Genomic DNA, 18168 nt, shown 5'->3' with positions numbered 1-18168 from the left:
CATATATACACATATGTATGTATGTGTACATGTATAAATGTGTATATATTTTTATTTTTATTATTGTTCTTTGTTAAATAGGGGCGGATATAAGATTTTTATCTTCTGCTTCCTTTCATTTTATGAGATTTGTGTTTCTGTTTTTGTTGTATTGAAATTTTTGTTTTTAATCTAAATGAATAAACKATTAAACTATATTCTCCTCATATGTTTCATTTCACATCAGGAACAGTCAGATCKCCAAAATAAGAGTCTGAAATGTTACAAAACCTGAACGCAGCAGCTCGCCTCGTTTGCTTTAAACAAACAGAATCAGTCGTGTGAAAAGGTGCAATGTCAAAGTTTATTTTGCATCAATAATAGGATACAGAACACTGAAAGGTAATTTYCCTCCCCCATCATACTGGAATCTAAATATATATATTTATTTTTTTTCCTGTCGTATAATAAGTGTGACAGAATGAGCTGAACTGCAGGGGAGACGGTGGAGCAGGTCGGATGCTGTGGACAGTAAACAGTCACATACAGTACAGAAACCAGAGGAACCTTACACACTTCTGTCTCATCTCGTGTTGCAGGTTCAAGGTGATAAAMGTTTAGGAACACAGTGTATTTCATGTAAAACCTCACTTCGTGTTACAGAACGAAGCACACATCTGCACTTTTATGGCACATCTTTGATCTTTATCTTATACTGGTAATGCTGTTAGCAAGACGAGTCAAAGCACTGATGAGGATTGTTAAAATAAAAACAAGAACTCAAAGTGAAAATGTTCATCGCAGAAGATAAACCGTGGTGAGAGCAGAGAGCACCGTCAGGACGCCACAAACTGATCTGAGAGCAGATTAATGTTTGGTTTAATATAATAAAACTAAATACCTCATTCTTCACCAAAACTTTCCTTCGATTTGAAGAACGAGACCCAAACATCTGCAGTCACATTATGTGACATATTAGTTTTAAWAAAGCACCAGTTTGTTCTGAAACATGGTACAAACATTAAATCAACAAACTAAACACATAATGAGCAAAGTCAAGAGTTTGCAGGAAGCCATGATTTACTCTCTTTACCCAAAAAGATTTAGGAACAATAAGAAATATGTAAATGAAAGGTTTTCCTACTTTCATGGGAAAGTTTGAGATTAACGGTGCAAAACCTTTCACTCAGCACAACTCAGTCTGAGGTCCTTTCAGATTTCATATCTTTTACTTCAAGAAATGCTTTCAAAGTAGTAACTTTCATGCTGTCTGTCCTCCAGCATACTGTTGTTTTGGAGACTTTGTAAAACCAAGCCCACGGGTCGTCGCTCATTTTACAGGAGAAGATCCAAACACTGATTCCAGAGTATCTGTTGCCTCATCCAACAGTTAACACAAAACGTGGTTTTTGCAACGATGTGGTGGAGAAACCAACATCCTGTTTAAAGCCCGGATGGCYGGAGGAAATAATGTCCTTATTTCTCGTTTAGTCAAAGAGTCGCCGCAGGATTCTTCAATGAAACATTGCAAATGTGACGAAATGTGTGAAGAATTTGTGTTTTAAGTTCTGAGCTGAATCCAACTAGTTGAGGGGGTTTCTAAAAACTGTTCCAAAGTTTGGAGACAAATATGAGAATGTCAGGTTTCCTACATGAGACAGATGAGTGCAGCCTCGTAAAGTAACTGTGGCACGGTTAAAATTTGCTGCCCAACTATCACAAGACATTTGTGCAGCAAAATTCAGAGTTCATGGCGTATTTGGATCCAAACTCAGATTTTATGAGACGTTTGTGCAACGTGAGCAAACGTATCATAACCACGAATGTGTTTCTCACATTACGGTAAGTTTCCACCCTGTCATGTTCCACTGGGACAATGGCCTGACTGAAAATAAAACATACACCTTAGGTCATTATTTTGACATGGCTCTCACCTTTAATTGTTTCTAATAAAGTTTGATGTCGTTAGTTAGTCAATGATTTCATAACGGGTCATGTGACACCATGATTGTGCGTTGGATCGAGAGTACAGCCTCTCACTTCCAGGTCACAGACATACAACACGGCAGAAACCATAAACAGGAAATTCTGACTTTTTAGCCAAAACATAAATTGAAATCAAGAGTCTGCATGAAATTATTCCTCTTTTCTTTAGGAGATAATCATACAAAGTTACACGGCTATATTCCCAGAATAAAACTCTAGACCTGATAACAAATGAAAGTCTCCTTTAAAGTCCGTCGACGGAGGCGAACATGAGAAACAATCCCACCATAAACRCATAATTCCACAACTCTTCCAGTGGAGAATATGTCTGTTGTGCAAAAAGCAAAGATGAGTAATTTGTATAAATCTGACACCCTGTTTGATAAAACTTCTCTCACCAACCTGAGGCAGACATGAACGATAGAGCTTTAAATATCTTTTATTTACCTTCATCCCTGTTCATCACTGTATGTCATATCTTTATTAATGTCACGCTTTTTAAAAACAGAATGTTTGATATGAGCTGCTGATTCCAGACAGTTTTTCTGTTGTAATAAAACTATATTTATTTACTTTTTGAAATGTGTCGTTCAGCCAGTAAGGTTTGAATCTTTGACACTGATATTATTGGGGGTTAAAGTTCATGTAATTTACATTATCAGGAAGTTCAGCCTCATCTTAACTCTTTGCTAAACATTAAGCAGTTTTAATTACTGATATGTCAGTTCTGGACACAAAGCAGCCGATAAACTGGACCTGCTAAGCTAACAGAGTCCAATGTTTAGCTTTCAGTTCATTCTCATCATCTCCGGTCCAGTCTGCAGTACTCTGGATWTTTAGTTTTGGATTATTATTTTCACCACCCAACCTTGGAGACTCTCCTCAAAGGGTGGTGGGTTCACTTCCTGTTCATGAGAGTCCCAGGAAGTAAGTCTCTATATAAAGGTTTTAGGTACCCAGGAAAACCAGAAAAAGACCTACAGCTTAAAGGAGTGAATGCAACCCATCATCGCCTGTCATTATCTCTACCCCTTTATTCTATTCTGGGTCATGGGGGGTGTCGCTGAGCGAGAAGTGGGGGACACCCCGGACAGGTTGCAAGTCCACCACAGGGATACATGGAGACAATTATACAAACACTTACTTAAAAACAATTTAGAGTTACCGATCTTCTCAATGAGAGGGAACAGCTCTACCAACCAATCAGCGCTGATAAAATGGTGGAAAATAAACATGGCTGGATGTTCTTCAAAGAAATATCAACCTTTCTCACTAAAATCTCTATTTGAGTGAAGAGGAGGTGAAAATGCAGCTCAAAATCTCTCTCTCCAGTAAATATCCAGTGTAGTGTACTCAGGGCCTTATTCTCAGTATAAACAGAAGTGTTCACCAAAACCACTTGTTTCTCTCACACATCAGTCACAGTTCTCACTTAAACTGTTTCCATCATCGCTGAACGCTGCAAAGCTCCAGCAGAGAAGCGCAGTTGTTCAAGTAGCTTTAACTATGGTGGATATTAACAAGCAGGACATTCCCTGCACAACAAAACAAAMAAAACAAAWACATGTGACTAAATCCAGACTCATAGCAGCACATTTCCTGACTCTGACAGCATCACAGTAAAGCCACGACGGATGAGTAGTTGGCACAAAGGACGACGTAAAGTTTGGCCTCTGTTGGTATCCCTACACTCCTACAGTTTTAAATATAAAAAATAAAAAATATATATTAAAATAAATTAGAAGACAAATAATAAAAACAAAACAAAACTCAAAAACATTTACTTTCTTCCTTGTTTTGCGTTCTGAACTAGTTTTACAGACGTGTAAAGAAGTGATTTGTGAAATCTGGTGACACCACTCTGTACCACACCGCACTCAGCTTCTGAAGATTGTTCTTCTTCTCTTTTGATCTACAGAGGTGGACTGATGAAGGAGGGGCATTTTCCTCTGAAGGCAGTGAAAATGGACGGGCTTTCCCTCGAAGTGCTGTAGAATGGAGCAAAGACAACTGCACCAATCAGGAGGAAAACCTCTAAAGGTAGACAGAACATGGAGTGTGATCAGAGCGATGCTCAGTTTGTAGAGTGATTTCATGTCTGTCAACCCATCTCTCCTCAGGTCAGGGGATAGATCTGGAGCAGCAAGTAGCAACAGTTGTCATACAGTCCTGTCTTTCTGTATGTAACGTGTGTATGTTTGGAAGATATGATTTTAAAGGACAATCTCTGGCACACAAACAAGGGAGGGGGCATTAATCACCTCTTCTTAAAGAAACACTGGATAARACCTCATGGGGAGCATGTAGATGAGACGAAACAGACCATCAGAAGAGGTTCATTCAGTGCCACCGTGTCTGYGTCAAATAAAAACACTGGAAACGCTGAGGAGGACTGGGTGGATGAATACAATCAGTTTAGTCCGGTAAAACCCCAGAAATGCAGAGACAAAACACTAAACCTCCCTTCAGGTCTCAGTTCTCCAGCGCCTCAGCACAGACCATGCTGCCGTACAGCTGCTGCGGGTCCGGGTGAGTCTGTCCCCGCTCCTCTGCCTCGCTGTCCGTGCTGCCCTCGCTGTCGAGCTGCGCCGACGCGCGACACGGGTCCGACAGCGCCGGGTACAGGGCGGAGGCGGGCAGCGGGCTGTGGAGGAGGTCCTCGTCCGAGCTGAGGTAGTCTCCTTCGCCCGAGGCGGGGCTGGTCAAGCACAGGTCCTGGTAGGCGGTGCTTCCTCCGCCGCAGCCCACCCTGGAGCCGGGGGCCGCCTTCTGGCCCCGCAGCTGCCTGATCTGAGAACAGACGAGAAGGATTTCATTTGATGAGCCCGACGTGTAGACWGCTTTTTCACTTCTTTAAGTTATATTTAAGTGTACAAGGCGTACCAACAAAAACTAACAATAGTTTTGGTTTTTATAGTTTTGAGTTGCTTTAACCTTCCACACCTTATTTTTTACCAATATTTTTATTCACTTGTGTGTGATGTCCAGCCAYACGGCGACAGATTTTCATTCATGAACATTCAGATGTCAGACGTGAAATCAYGCGAGACTTCTTGAAATCACGCGAGAATTCAGATGTCCGAGGAAAAATCTTGGTGACCTCCAGAGAGACGTGAGTTCTGAGTAAATAAACATTTGAGACGAGAAAGAAGCAACATTGATCGTTTGTGGACAAGTTTAATCAGAGAGAAAACAATTCAAAATGACTCCTACAAGGTCCAGTGGACTTTCTGGTGAGTCACGACAGCTTTTTATGGCTCCGTGTTTACGTCCCCCYGCTTTCTGATTGACTACACGTCACATTCAGCGGGCTGCGAGCTCGTTTGTTCTCGGGAAACACCACACACACTGCGATATCGAGTAAAAAAGAATCAAACGTGTAGAATATCCCCGATTTGAGATCTGAGCGGTCCTGACTGACTATATCCCTCTCAACTCCCCACCTACTGCAGGAATATCTGCTCAGATTATCTTTAGAGCCATCCTGATAATCTGAGCGTCCTTAAGATTGTCGGAAGAGCAAATATCGTCGTGATCATCCTGCCGTGTGAACCCAACATAACAAAGGGCAGATGATGTCAAAGCACATGTGATGCAGCTACAGGGAGCCTTAAAACACTGCATCTGATGGAAGTACGTCTCTAAATCTGGGATAGACATGTATACATTGCATGCATGATGTACGATATTTCTTTGTGATCTAACTCTTATGTGCATTAGCTGAAAACTACAATAAATTGTCTTGTGAGCAGGAACTCATTAAATAAGCATTTGTTTAGGTTACACAATTATTTTTACATTTGTTAAACCAGTTCTTTGCAGAGGTTTATAGTAACTAAGTACATTTACTTAGTCACAGTACTTAAGTAATTCTTTTGAGGATTTGCAATTTTACCAAGTATTTTTTTAAATCGTTACTTTTACTTTTATTTTGTTACATTTAAAACCTAAAATTGATATTTTTCCTTCTTTACTTCAAAATTTAGCATTTAGTTACTCGTTAAAAAATTAAACATGTCAAAACTCATCATGAAAGGAGTTGTTTATGCTCTAAAAAACTGAAGCGTTGAATTTACTCAACCAAGTCATGTCAGCTGGTTTCACTAAACCTAGTAGAGTAACTACGAGGCAAGAATATTTTCTCCAGTTGGTTTAGTGGAACCGTTTGGTTAACCCCTTAACAGACCCCTTAAAACCTTTTGACATTTTTAAGGGTGCCAAACTAAAGGTAAGAAATGGAGGAAGTGGTCTGACAACCTAGTCCACAAAATAAAAGCCCCCGGTAGAGTCTGGAAATGTTTAAAGGCAGAAGCCGCACCATTTTTGCCCACCGGTGGGAACAAAGTCTGTTAAGGGGTTCAGTAAATTCTACAGTATATTTCTTAGAGAGTGTGTAAAAGTACTTTTACATACCCAATTTTTATGAACAGTTTTAGTACCTTTACTTAAGTAGTTTTCTCATCAGTGAAATTTATTTTTACCGAAGTCATTTTCTGTTAAGGTATTTTTACCTTTACTTACTTTACTTCAAGTACTTTATAGACCTCTGGTTCTCTGAAATAAAAATGAGGTGATAAAAACTTTTTAAATGGGTTATAGAGGATGTAAAAAACAACAACAACAACAACTAAAAACTACTGATTTCTATCTTACTCTTCAAGATAAAATGACAAATCTAACCTAAACAGATYAAAACATTTATTTTTTTGTTTTTGAACAGGTGTCCTGCAGATCTGTGATCTGTTCGTYACAGAGACTCTGCCACTGCAGGACGAGTTCACATGCATGCTCGTTGCATGTACCACAGTGACTCATGACAAATCTCAGAGGTTTTTTGTCGTCCCCCTATCAAACACTAAAAGTAGCTGCAAGGGGGGGAGGGAGGGGGACAAGCGGTTAACCAGTGGAAAGGTTTTGACTCGCTGCGCTTCAACCTACTTAAAAAAATAATAAACTACTGAATTAAAAAATTAAAAATGAAAAAAATTAAATTACTTCTCAGTCAACTCTTTGCTATACTTTAACTTTACTCTTGTATCATTACATTAAAGTCTTAAAGCTGAGTGACAGAAATCAGTAGAAATATTTGTGTCAAATTAATTCAAGGCGTTCCAYAGAATCTGTTAGTATGTATCATTATGACTAAATCACGAGGCGAAAGCTTCGACTCTGCACTGAGATTTCTCTAAAGGCTTCACTGCTTCCTCGTGTGCACGCACGCAAGTTTCGCTCTCATTTATAAAACCGAGGCTTTGATGAAAAATGGTTGGGGGAGGAGAAGAAAAGAAAAGAAAAAAGAAAAAGAGGAGCGGTAAAGAGTGGGGCTGTCTGACCCCACTTTGCTGCGAAGCTCCAACACACTCCTTCCTAGTCACGCACAGCGATTCTCTGAATGAACAAACCCAGACTCGGCGCCGAGTGGGAAGTCTGTGTGTCAAATCAGTGCTGGAAGTTGTCTCCACGTCACAGGGTTTTCAAAAACATGAAAATTGGCTAAGCTGCTGGGGGAGGACCTGGTGTCAAAAGAAGCACTGAAATGTTTGCCTGCGTTGAGGTGGAAGTGGTGTCTGATGTGAGGCTGTGTGGAGATGATGAGATTATTTAGAGGTGGTTAGCAAAGCTGCAGGAAATCTGTTTGCACAAGCTGCGCCCCTCTGATTGCCACAAACCTCTTAAAAAGCACCCCTATTTTCTTTAACCCTTCTGAATTAAAGCACTTTGCAAATATTTAAAATTTTGATAAAGTATCAAAAAACAAATAAAAAGGAATAAGCACTTTGGTCCAGATTACTTAATAATCTGACAGCGCTAATGTAAATTTGATCAGTGGTAAGGATCACCCAAAGCAGAATACTTAGCAATGACATTACCGTGCCTGTAAGTATTTATACTCTTTAAACTCTTTTTTCGGTCATGCTTCAACAAACTTTAAATATACTTCGCACAAAATGTAAAGAAATTGGTGTCTGGTAGATTATTTCTTTGTTGTAACCATGGTTTGTGGTTCTTGTTTTGAGCTTCTGGTACCTCCATGCGCTGCCAATCAGGAGCCTAGTGTAAGATTTACAGTGGTTTGCAAAAGTATTCATACCCCTTGAACTTTTCCATATTTTGTCACATTACAACCACAAACATAAATATATTTCACTGGAATTTAATGTGAAAGACCAACACAAAGTGGTATACAATTGTGAAGTGGAAGCAAAATTTTACATGAATCAAAACATTTTTTACAAATAAAAAACTGAAAAGTGCGACGTGCAAAAGTATTCAGCCCCCTTTTCCCTGAGTGCAACCAATTGCATTCAGAAGTTGCCTGATGACTGCTAATGACTCAAAAGGGTCCACCTGTGTGTAATCTAATCTCAGTACAAATACAGCTGCTCCGTGACGGCCTCAGATGTTGGTTAAGAGAATATTGGGGAGCAAACAGCATCRTGAAGTCCAAAGAACACACCAGACAGGTTAGGAATATGGTTTTGGAGAAGTTTAAAGCAGGCTTAGGTTATAAAAAGATTTCCCAAGCTTTGAACATCTCACGGAGCACTGTTCAATCCATCATCCGGAAATGGAAAGAGTATGGCACCACAGTAAACCTGCCAAGACAAGGCCGTCCACCTAAACTTACAGGCCGAACAAGGAGATCACTGATCAGAGAGGCAGCCAAGAGGCCCATGGTGACTCTGGATGAAATGCAGAGAGCCACAGCTCAGGTGGGGGAAACTGTCCACAGGACAACAATTAGTCGTGCACTACACAAATGTGGTCTTTATGGAAGAGTGGCAAGGAGAAAGCCATTGTTAAAAGAAAACCATAAGAAGTCCCGTTTGCAGTTTGCCAGAAGCCATGTTGAGGACACAGCAAACATGTGGAAGAAGGTGCTTTGGTCAGACGAGACCAAAATTGAACTTTTTGGCCACAATGCAAAACGCTATGTGTGGCGGAGAAAGAACACTGCACATCACTCTGAAAACACCATCCCCACTGTCAAATATGGTGGTGGCAGCATCATGCTCTGGGGGTGCTTCTCTTCAGCAGGGACCGGGAAGTTGGTCAAAGTTGATGGGAAGATGGATGGAGCCAAATACAGGGCAATCTTGGAAGAAAACCTGTTGGAGTCAGCAAAAGATTTGAGACTGGGGCGGAGGTTCACCTTCCAGCAGGACAACGACCCTAAACATAAAGCCAAAGCTACAATGGAGTGGTTTAAAAAAAAGAATATTCATGTGTTAGAATGGCCCAGTCAAAGTCCAGACCTAAACCCAATTGAGAATTTGTGGCAAGATCTCAAAACTGCTGTTCACAAACGCTCTCCATCCAATCTGACTGAGCTTGAGCTGTTTTGCAAGGAGGAATGGGCAAGAATTGCAGTCACTAGATGTGCAAAGCTGGTGGAGACATACCCTAAAAGACTTGCAGCTGTAATTGCAGCAAAAGGTGGCTCCACAAAGTATTGACTCAGGGGGGCTGAATACTTTTGCACATCGCACTTTTCAGTTTTTTATTTGTAAAAAATGTTTTGATTCATGTAAAATTTTGCTTCCACTTCACAATTGTATACCACTTTGTGTTGGTCTTTCACATTAAATTCCAGTGAAATATATTTATGTTTGTGGTTGTAATGTGACAAAATATGGAAAAGTTCAAGGGGTATGAATACTTTTGCAAACCACTGTATTGCCAAGAAGCATTCTCAGACATATTTAATAAAGATTTCAGGAAACAAATTCATCTTTGTTGGTTTGTTGATGTACAAATACAAACATTTCTTGGAGGAAAGTTGTGTTGTTTGTATCGACTGACCTCTGTCAAAACTCAGGTCCCGAATTTCAAACCCCACATTCAAATGTCATAAATAACATAAAACTTTACAAAACCTTTGCAAAATTCACATCAGTCATACAGAAGGATTCTCTGATGTTAATCTGTTTGTATTTTGCTTATTTCTATTGTTTAAAATGTCTGAAGTGTGTGGATTATTTCTGAAGATCACACAATGAGGACATAAATTTCTAAAAATTAAATGTGCAACAGATGCTGTGGTTAAGTTTTTACTTTTATCCTTTCACTTTTTCATCAGAAGATAGAAAGATATCAGTAGAAACAATCTAAAGTAGTTTGAAAATAGTTTTAAACTCTAAAAATACCTAAAACACAAAGGTCTGTTGAGCAGCTTTTATCTGGAAAATCTTTAAGCGACGTAATTTTTGAATTTTGCCTGTAGAAAGGTTTTGGACTGAATATGTGTTTGTCAGACAAGAGGAGGGTCCAACCTCGTTTTTGAGCTCTGCGATCTGGTCCCGGAGCTGGCTGATGTAYTGTCTGGAGTCCGAGTGGTTCAGCTGACCCTGGATCAGCCCTTCCTCCTTCTAAAAACACATGTGATAAAGTTGGTAAAACATTACCTGAGTCTTAGGTATAAATATTGTCTGCATGCACTTACAAACAAAGACACACACACACACACACACACACACGTTTGGTTTTTATATCTCCGTGAAGCCCATGAAGCTGGCTTTTTCGAGAAGGGGTTCTCTGAAGACTCAAAGTAGGCATTTCTCAAGCACAAACACTGATAGGCTAGTTGTATTTTTTCTTTTAGTTCTTCTCTTTCGTTTTTCTTTYACTTTTGACTTTAACTGCTTTCACTTACGCAGTCAAAACCGATTTTATTTAAAAAATGAAATCATATTGTGTCATTAAAAACAAACATGTACTTCTTCCTATTTTTAAATATCTCAAGAAAAAAAAGTCAGCTCTTATTTTGAAACGTAACCCGAAGTTCTTAAAAGAAGACGTGAAGTCCGACGCCAGCGACGTCTTCATTTAAACATATAATAACGTCAGTCTAACATTATTCCCAAGTCTTCTGATGGCCTCGGTAACAACAGCAAGTTCATGAAACTAACTAAATAAATAAATGAAAGTCCGATCCTGCAAAGGTAAGCCAACTATATGAAGAAATGCCTAAGCAATGATCATCCAATCAGGTGTGTCCCTTGAAAAATGCCTTCCTTTGGCCTACTTTGTCTGCAGAGATACCTACTTGCCTTTTTCTGGAAAATGGTTCCCATGATGTGGCAAAAACGTACCCACACACCCACACCCACACCCACACCCACACCCACACAAACACACCTGTATCTCGAGTTCAGCTATCTTCTGCCTGAGTTCTGCCATAAGAGCCATGGTGTGCTTCCCTCAGTCGCACCGCCATCACCTCCTCTTTACTCTGCATGCATTGTGGGGAATGAAGGAGAAACAAAAAGACAACAAAGGGTTAAACAATGAACAACATCACATTTAGGATTTCACTGAAAGGTGGTGGAGATGCAGTTATAATTTAAATTAATCAGTCCACACCTTGCAGTCGGACTCTGCCTGCTTCCTTTTCATCTCGTTGAGCTGGGCCTGCACAGCTTTGTTCTGATTGGCCAACATCTGGATCCGGTCCTGCAGGGCGGAGCGTTCCTGCTCGTGACGACCAATTAGTTTGCTGTGGATTTGGTTCTAAAATGTTAAACGGAGATACGGTAAGAAGATAGACAAGCACAAACGTTTTTTTTCCCAAATGCTCACTTTTCCAAAGACCTGAAGTGTGTCATCCTTTAGGCTTTGTGTGCCAAGTTTTCAGACAACTATTAGAATTTATTTTTTGCAAAGAAATAGTTTTCCATCTGTCAAATTGTGTTATCTTGGTGTCTTTGGATACAGTCAAAAAATAGAAACAAATTGTCTTTGTGAGAGACTGATCAAGAAAAGGCCTAAAGATCTAATTTAAAACAGCAGCTAAAGAAAAACCATCAGAAAGGTTAGGAGCTTTGGTAAATTGGTGAATGTTGTTTGCTGTATTATAAACAACATGTCTGGTTTATCTGGAATAGCATCAATGTCCAGAGGATTGTAGAGGTCCAACCTGGCTCTCCAGCTGCACAGCTTTGAGTTTGACCTCCCGCAGCTCCGCCTGGGCCTGGGCCTCCCTCAGCCTGACCGTCATCAGTTTGTCCTGCAGCTCGTTCAGAGCGTTCTTCTTCGGGGATTCCTTCCAGTGGCCTCCTCCGTTGCCTGTGCCGCTGCCCCGGGACATGTGATGCTGCAGAGACAAAACAAATGCTTTTGACCTCTCCTGCTGTCACACTACTGAAACACAAATGGGGGACACGTCCGGTTTGCGTGTTTTACCTGCCAGCGCTGGTTGAGCTCGGTAACGCTGTCCTGCATCTCCCTGAAGGAACGCAGCGTCTCGAGCTCCCGCAGCTTCATCTGCTTCACCTCCTCCTGCAGCGCAGCCACATTGTTCTCATCTGGCAGGCAGCTGCTTCTCTGGATGTTCAGTTTAGCAGCATTAACAGGGCAATCAGGCATGACAATGAATCTCTGGGGCTTTATGAGCTGGACAGTTATTGACTGGCCTCAATGTTACACAAAAAACTGTTAAAAATAGTTACGTTGTGTACCTTTTCCAGGTCGAGCACCTTGTCTTGCATTTCCTTCATGGCTCCAAGCAGTTCGGCCTCACGCAGCCGGGACTGTTCCAGCTGGGTCTGCAGGTTGGTCACAAACTGCTCCGTGTACTGAAAACAAACACCAACCAGTTACAAACGCGTACATATTTCATTTTATTGATCGGCTTTATTTAAATGTCGTACTGCTGGACTTTTAGTTCTGCATGATAAAGCAAAACCAAAACTAACTGCTGGTGTGAGGACCAGTGGTGCAGTTCAACAAGTTTACCACAGCGTTTGAGTGTGAATTCTGCCACATCTCTGTCTTTTTATTTTTCTCCTGAGAAAAAAAAAGAAGAAGCATCTATTGCACCTCTTARGCCACTGTTTTTTTCTTAGAAGAACAAAAATAGCTGCTAATAAATGCAGTAGTTGTGTAGCATGTTAAATTTAAAATCATGGCTACAGCTAAGCAAGCAGTTGTTTTAGAACGATCGTGTCCAGTCAGCTGTCACGACTCATAACAGTCCCAAGTAAAAAAAATGGTTATCTTTTGAAGCAGAGTGTAAAAGTAGTATCTAATCAACATAAACTCAAATCGATGTGTACTTTTGCCCCCCTTGAGTCAGAGCTGTGTCAGAAAATAGAAAGCCGCGACAGATTTTGATGTCAMCACATCAAGGTGAAACWACAAATTTGAGAGAACGAAAGCAGCAGAGAGACAGAGCAGAGTGGAAAAATACTTTCCTACGGGGTAAATTATAAAAGCATCAAATTGGGCAAGTACATAGCGTGCGTAAAAAGTTCTCGGTTTGTCATTTTGGGCTTTTCAGTTTTTGTTATTAAAGATGGCTGAGGGTGTGTGGAGGTGTGAGAACCCTGTGGGGCGAAGGGTACCAGCAATCTGAGCTGGAATAAAACACTGCAGTCATAATGACATCATTTAGAGTGAAATCACTGGCGATGTGTGTCTATGTTTCTTTATAAGTAAATATTCAATCAACGTAGCTGAATGTTCGCGCACATCTGCTAAATTTACACTAAAAGTTTGTGGTTGTTTGGTGACAGCTGTAAAGACAAATCGGGTCACGCTCAAACTAATGTGACTAAAAGTTGGTAATGATCAAAAACACTGTTTTCTACCCAGTGGGTTTAACCATCCAGCTACAGCAGCTGTTAAACAACAAATCACATGTTTAAAATTTGAAAGAAATTTCATGAAAATCTGCAAACTTCCTGTTAGCGTCTCACTGAATTCTGGGTTTTTGGAACTGACTAGCGAGCTGTATGACCACGGATTGTTGTGCCAGTTAAACAAAAAAAAAAAAAAAAACAAAAAAAAAACGACCTATTTTCATGAGTGTTAGTCACAAAACTGTGGTCTAGGCTGTGCACATTATTTCACTGCCCACATTAAACCCACCATGGCTCACTTTGTATCATTGCTCAAATCTTTGTAGGTTGTTTTAAGTCCAATTTTTGCCTAGGCGTTTGGATGGATGAATAGATGGCAAAATAAAAGCAGCCTTTTCTCAGGTTTATGAGCTTCTGGAACCTTTACATGACTCTCAGTTTAGTATTASAGCAGCAGAAGCAGCTAGCTGTTGCACTTCTGGTGCAACCCGAGTGCTGTTCTGTTTATAAAACAGCGTTCACTGAAATCACTAAATATTTAAGATTCAAGTTGGTTTAAGATAGAAGAAATCTACTTCGATCTGAGCCCAGAACAGACTAGATCAATTTACTTAGAATTCAGGTTCTTACATACCGTACTTGTGTGTCTGTGAGCATATTGTCCGCAAACAGTTGAGACTTCACACGCGAGCGTACTGATTGCCTGACAAATTCCTTAATTTCTCACAATTTCAATCATGGCGTCAACAAACAAGGAGGAGGAGACAGTTTGCATTTTAGCTTTAAAACAACAAACGAAAAGAACTTACCGGTCTGAGCTATCCTCCCACAATTTTTTTGCTCTCTGAAAGTCCTTATATTCCCTCATTGATGTGTCATAAAGTTTAAATGTTTTCTAATCTCTTCTGTGAGACACTCTTCAAAATTTGACTCCATTTCATCCACAAGTTGACACAGATTCTCAACTTTATCTGCTTGGTGTTGCATCCAAAACAGTTTGACGTGAACTCRCCGGGCAGTTTGTGGGACACCGCAGACGCAGATGTAAAAAACTGGACCTGTCTGACCCGAGTATGTGGGGGCCTTTAGTTTCAAAAAGCTMTCTACATMAGGTAAGATATTAATAATTTAGTATTAATACTACTTTTCCACACAACCCTACATTATTATTTTTATATTATGACACATTGTGTGAAAGTACTACTAATAAACATTCATTTTGTAACATAAATCAGTTTAGTATTAGTATCTTTGTGAAGACAGATGTGATTGTAGAACTATGCAACCATCGGTACATTTTCTGACTGATTTACCCTCTCCTGCTGCAGCTCTCGGATGGTGTCCTGGGCCTTCTCCAGGCTCTCGCTGGCTGCGCTGAACTGCTGCCTCACCACTGCCAGCTCGCGCTTGATCACATAGTTCTCCTCTGCTTCTTGTGCTCTCGTCACCTGACCCTGCATCAATGAGTCGGAACAGCACCGATTGTTGAGATCGCTCCATTGGAATCAACTGTAAGAACTCAAATAATATGCAAAAGTGTGGGGTGCACACATACAGTAAGTGGGGRACACAGGGAAGCTTTGTTTTAAAAGGAACATTTAAAAAAAGGTTTGAAGTTTTTTTTTTATTTTGCAGACAGACCACTCAAATTTACAGTTTAGGCATGAAGCTGTGGAGCCAGGAGGCTAAACTTCAGTTAAAATAATTAAAACAAACAAACAAACAAACAAAAAAGGGTTGCACAAATCAAACAAGCAAAATACATAACTTAGCTTCAGTTCTTTTTACACTTTAATTCTAACATCTTTGGGCAGAGTCATATTGTCTGTTTCTTTAGCCTGGTGAACCAGTGGATGGACTTAAAACTCTATAATTATTAAATGTTAAAAGATAATGTATGAAAAAAAAGTGAAGGTATAAAAAGCTTGGGCTTCTACCTACACTTTTCTTCAGTCTATGCCTTGTCTTTTTGACGTTGACAGGAATTTAAAGCTTGTGTATTATTTTATTTCTGTATAAAGTTAAAATGTCATGTTATCAATTTGTTTGACTTAAAGAAATGTCTTAAAATGTTGAATCAGAGACAATTTACATTACTGCCATGCACACTGTCTGTAAAGAAGTAAACATAAAAAAAACAGTCGCTGATCGCCATTCAGTAATGTAAAATAATCACATCTACAGCTGATCGATCTTTGGAGCCAATCCAGTTTAAGATGGTTATTGCAGCCAATTCACCTTAAACACAAACATGGCTTTAAGTCGGGCAACTTTAYAGGTGTTGAGCTACAATTTGTTGTGGTAGTAGCTGAGAATTATTCACAACACTAGTGCTGATCGTTGCACAAGACCTTTGTTTTAACTTTAGCATCAACTGTTGAAGTCAAGCTTGTTTGTTAGCAAAATAATCCCTTTAAGCAATGTTAAACCTTTCTTTGTTTGCAGCAGAAATATCTCAAGAACACAAAATTGGTTCCTGTAGGCTTTGTCAAAAAGCTTCAAAATTTACTGAATGTTTTGATAAACTGAAAGTATCTAAAATAAAAAAATGACCATGCCACATGCAGGGATTGTAAAAATCTGTCAATAATAATAATAATCCCTAACACTACATGCATTGAGGGGTAAGACTTGTGGACTGAAAAGTTACGAACATAAAACTCATTCATGCAGCTTAGTGAGGTCTGTGGACAGCGAGGCGTGAGTAGGACAGAGGTTACCAACATCTGTGAGAAAGTGCTTCTCAGTACTCTACCTGTATCAGTCTGTCTGCCAGAGCGGCACTCTCCTACAGCACCACCAAAGAGGGGGGGAAAGGAGGATGAAAAAAGTGAAAAAGAGTGAAAAAATAAGAGAAACCAGAGAGGACAAACCAGGAGAAGACCCGAGAGGACATTTAAGGGTAATAAAAGAGAAGAGACAGGTTGAGGAAACAAATGTAGAGAAGTGATGAAATGTTTGTGAGAAAGAGGAGAGGTCATTCAGAGGAAAAACATTTCACAGACGAGATTTAAACATGAAGTCTTTACCAGCAGAATGCTCAGGGAGAAGAAAAAAAAGAACTTAACACACACACACACACACACACACACACACACACACACACACACGCACACCGCCGTCAGAAAACCAACACCAAATAACGCTCACAACTCACAGATGTACAGCGATTTGTGATACATTTATCGTGACGGTTCAGTGCAAACGTTTTGAACAGGTGCAGTGATCTGATGACATGTACGGCAAGCAAATGTATCATATAAGTGACACTTTAAAAGATATTGTAAAAGCGATTTGTAATTTTGTTGTATATAATTTTTTTTTATTTTTTTTATGAAACGAATAAACCTTATAAATAAATAACTAAATAAAAAAATATTGTGGCAATTCATTGGTATATTTATTTAATCTCCCTGATGTCAAGTCTCATTTCCTCACTCAGCTGGTTGAAAAGTTCATCAGAAGATGTTCCTCAGTTCTCTGTTCTTTTTATTTTGCATGAATTCTGGGTCAAATTATTAAAACAATTCTATACTTATTGCTTTATCTTTTTTATTTTACTATATTTTTTAAGAGATACCATTCAGGATACTACTCATGTCCTGTGGGTTAGTCTTCACCGTTCATTTAGGAGAAAAAAGAGACAAAGTAGATTTTGATGTTTTTAATTTATAGTGAATTTATCGGCTGATAAATCCTACATTCTCTGCTTCTGGAAGAGTTATAGTCTGCTAAAAAAGATGTGATCCTGATAATGCACATTCTGAAGATAAAAATATTATGTCTTACCTTTTCCAGAGTTTCAATCCTCTGCTTTAGCAGCCTGTTTTCTGTGCGTAACCTCTGAACGGAGAAAGCAAATCAGAACCTGGCATTTATTAAACAAAAAGGTTTTAAACCATAACACCACAAAAAGCATGAAACACACACCTTAATCTCAATTTGTTCCTCCATTTCTTTGTTTTTGATCGTGGTGTATTCCTTCTCAAGTCTAGATTAAAAAAGGACCAAGTAAAAGAACATTTTTACACAATTTTCCCTTTTAGCCTTCAATCCCAAAAACTGTTGGCAAAGTAATGAGAATTCTTACTTCTTCATCTTCTTGGGGTTGTATTTGACCTGATAGGCTCTGAGGATCAGCTTGTCTGGGCAGCTGTCAAACTGGTGGGGGATCACCTTTTGGAAATGCTGGAAGACCCACATGACCCACATGGACGCATTAAACTGATCAACGTCTGATTTAGACCAAAGAACATTTTAAACAACAAACTACACAACCTTAAAAAGTTCAACAAAACTAGAAGTGCTTCATTTTGTAAAAAAATTAACAACACAGCCTGCAGCACTGGTTCAAATGTGTCAGGTCGTATTCTAGAAATCAGATTAGATCTTTGATGTTCAGGAAGTCTGCGTGCAGAGGGGTGGGGGGAACTGGATGTGGGGCATTTTGTCTCGTGGCTGAATCTGTAYGTGAAGTTTTTCGCTGCAGAAAGTGGCACACAGCTGCTTACCTGAGACATTCCCTCCATGTCGAGCTGAATGAGGTCAGTCTGGTTGTACTGCAGGATGGCCAGGCCCACGCGGAAGATAATCTCCAGACCCTGGGGGGGGGGGGGGGGGGGGG

At 39.8% G+C, this 18168-nt stretch overlaps 1 protein-coding gene across 1 annotated transcript in view; it reads right to left on the bottom strand.

Moving 5' to 3' along the window:
- Nucleotides 1–323: 323 nt before the first annotated feature.
- The window catches only part of evi5l (EVI5-like protein), a 31221-nt gene continuing 13376 nt past the window's right edge, over nucleotides 324–18168 (bottom strand). The window contains 14 exon segments of the mRNA XM_014005001.1: nucleotides 324–4755; nucleotides 10239–10334; nucleotides 11104–11158; nucleotides 11160–11197; nucleotides 11329–11475; nucleotides 11882–12058; nucleotides 12148–12288; nucleotides 12423–12539; nucleotides 14858–14998; nucleotides 16300–16332; nucleotides 17334–17387; nucleotides 17475–17535; nucleotides 17635–17732; nucleotides 18056–18145. Of these exon segments, the coding sequence (XP_013860455.1) occupies nucleotides 4438–4755; nucleotides 10239–10334; nucleotides 11104–11158; nucleotides 11160–11197; nucleotides 11329–11475; nucleotides 11882–12058; nucleotides 12148–12288; nucleotides 12423–12539; nucleotides 14858–14998; nucleotides 16300–16332; nucleotides 17334–17387; nucleotides 17475–17535; nucleotides 17635–17732; nucleotides 18056–18145 (1566 nt within the window). The 3' untranslated portion in view covers nucleotides 324–4437.

The sequence above is a fragment of the Austrofundulus limnaeus genome, unplaced genomic scaffold (genome assembly GCF_001266775.1).
Source record: "Austrofundulus limnaeus strain Quisiro unplaced genomic scaffold, Austrofundulus_limnaeus-1.0 Scaffold27, whole genome shotgun sequence".
Classification (NCBI taxonomy): domain Eukaryota; kingdom Metazoa; phylum Chordata; class Actinopteri; order Cyprinodontiformes; family Rivulidae; genus Austrofundulus; species Austrofundulus limnaeus.
The sequence above is the reverse complement of the archived record's forward strand: the minus strand, read 5'-3'. Positions and strand labels throughout refer to the sequence as shown.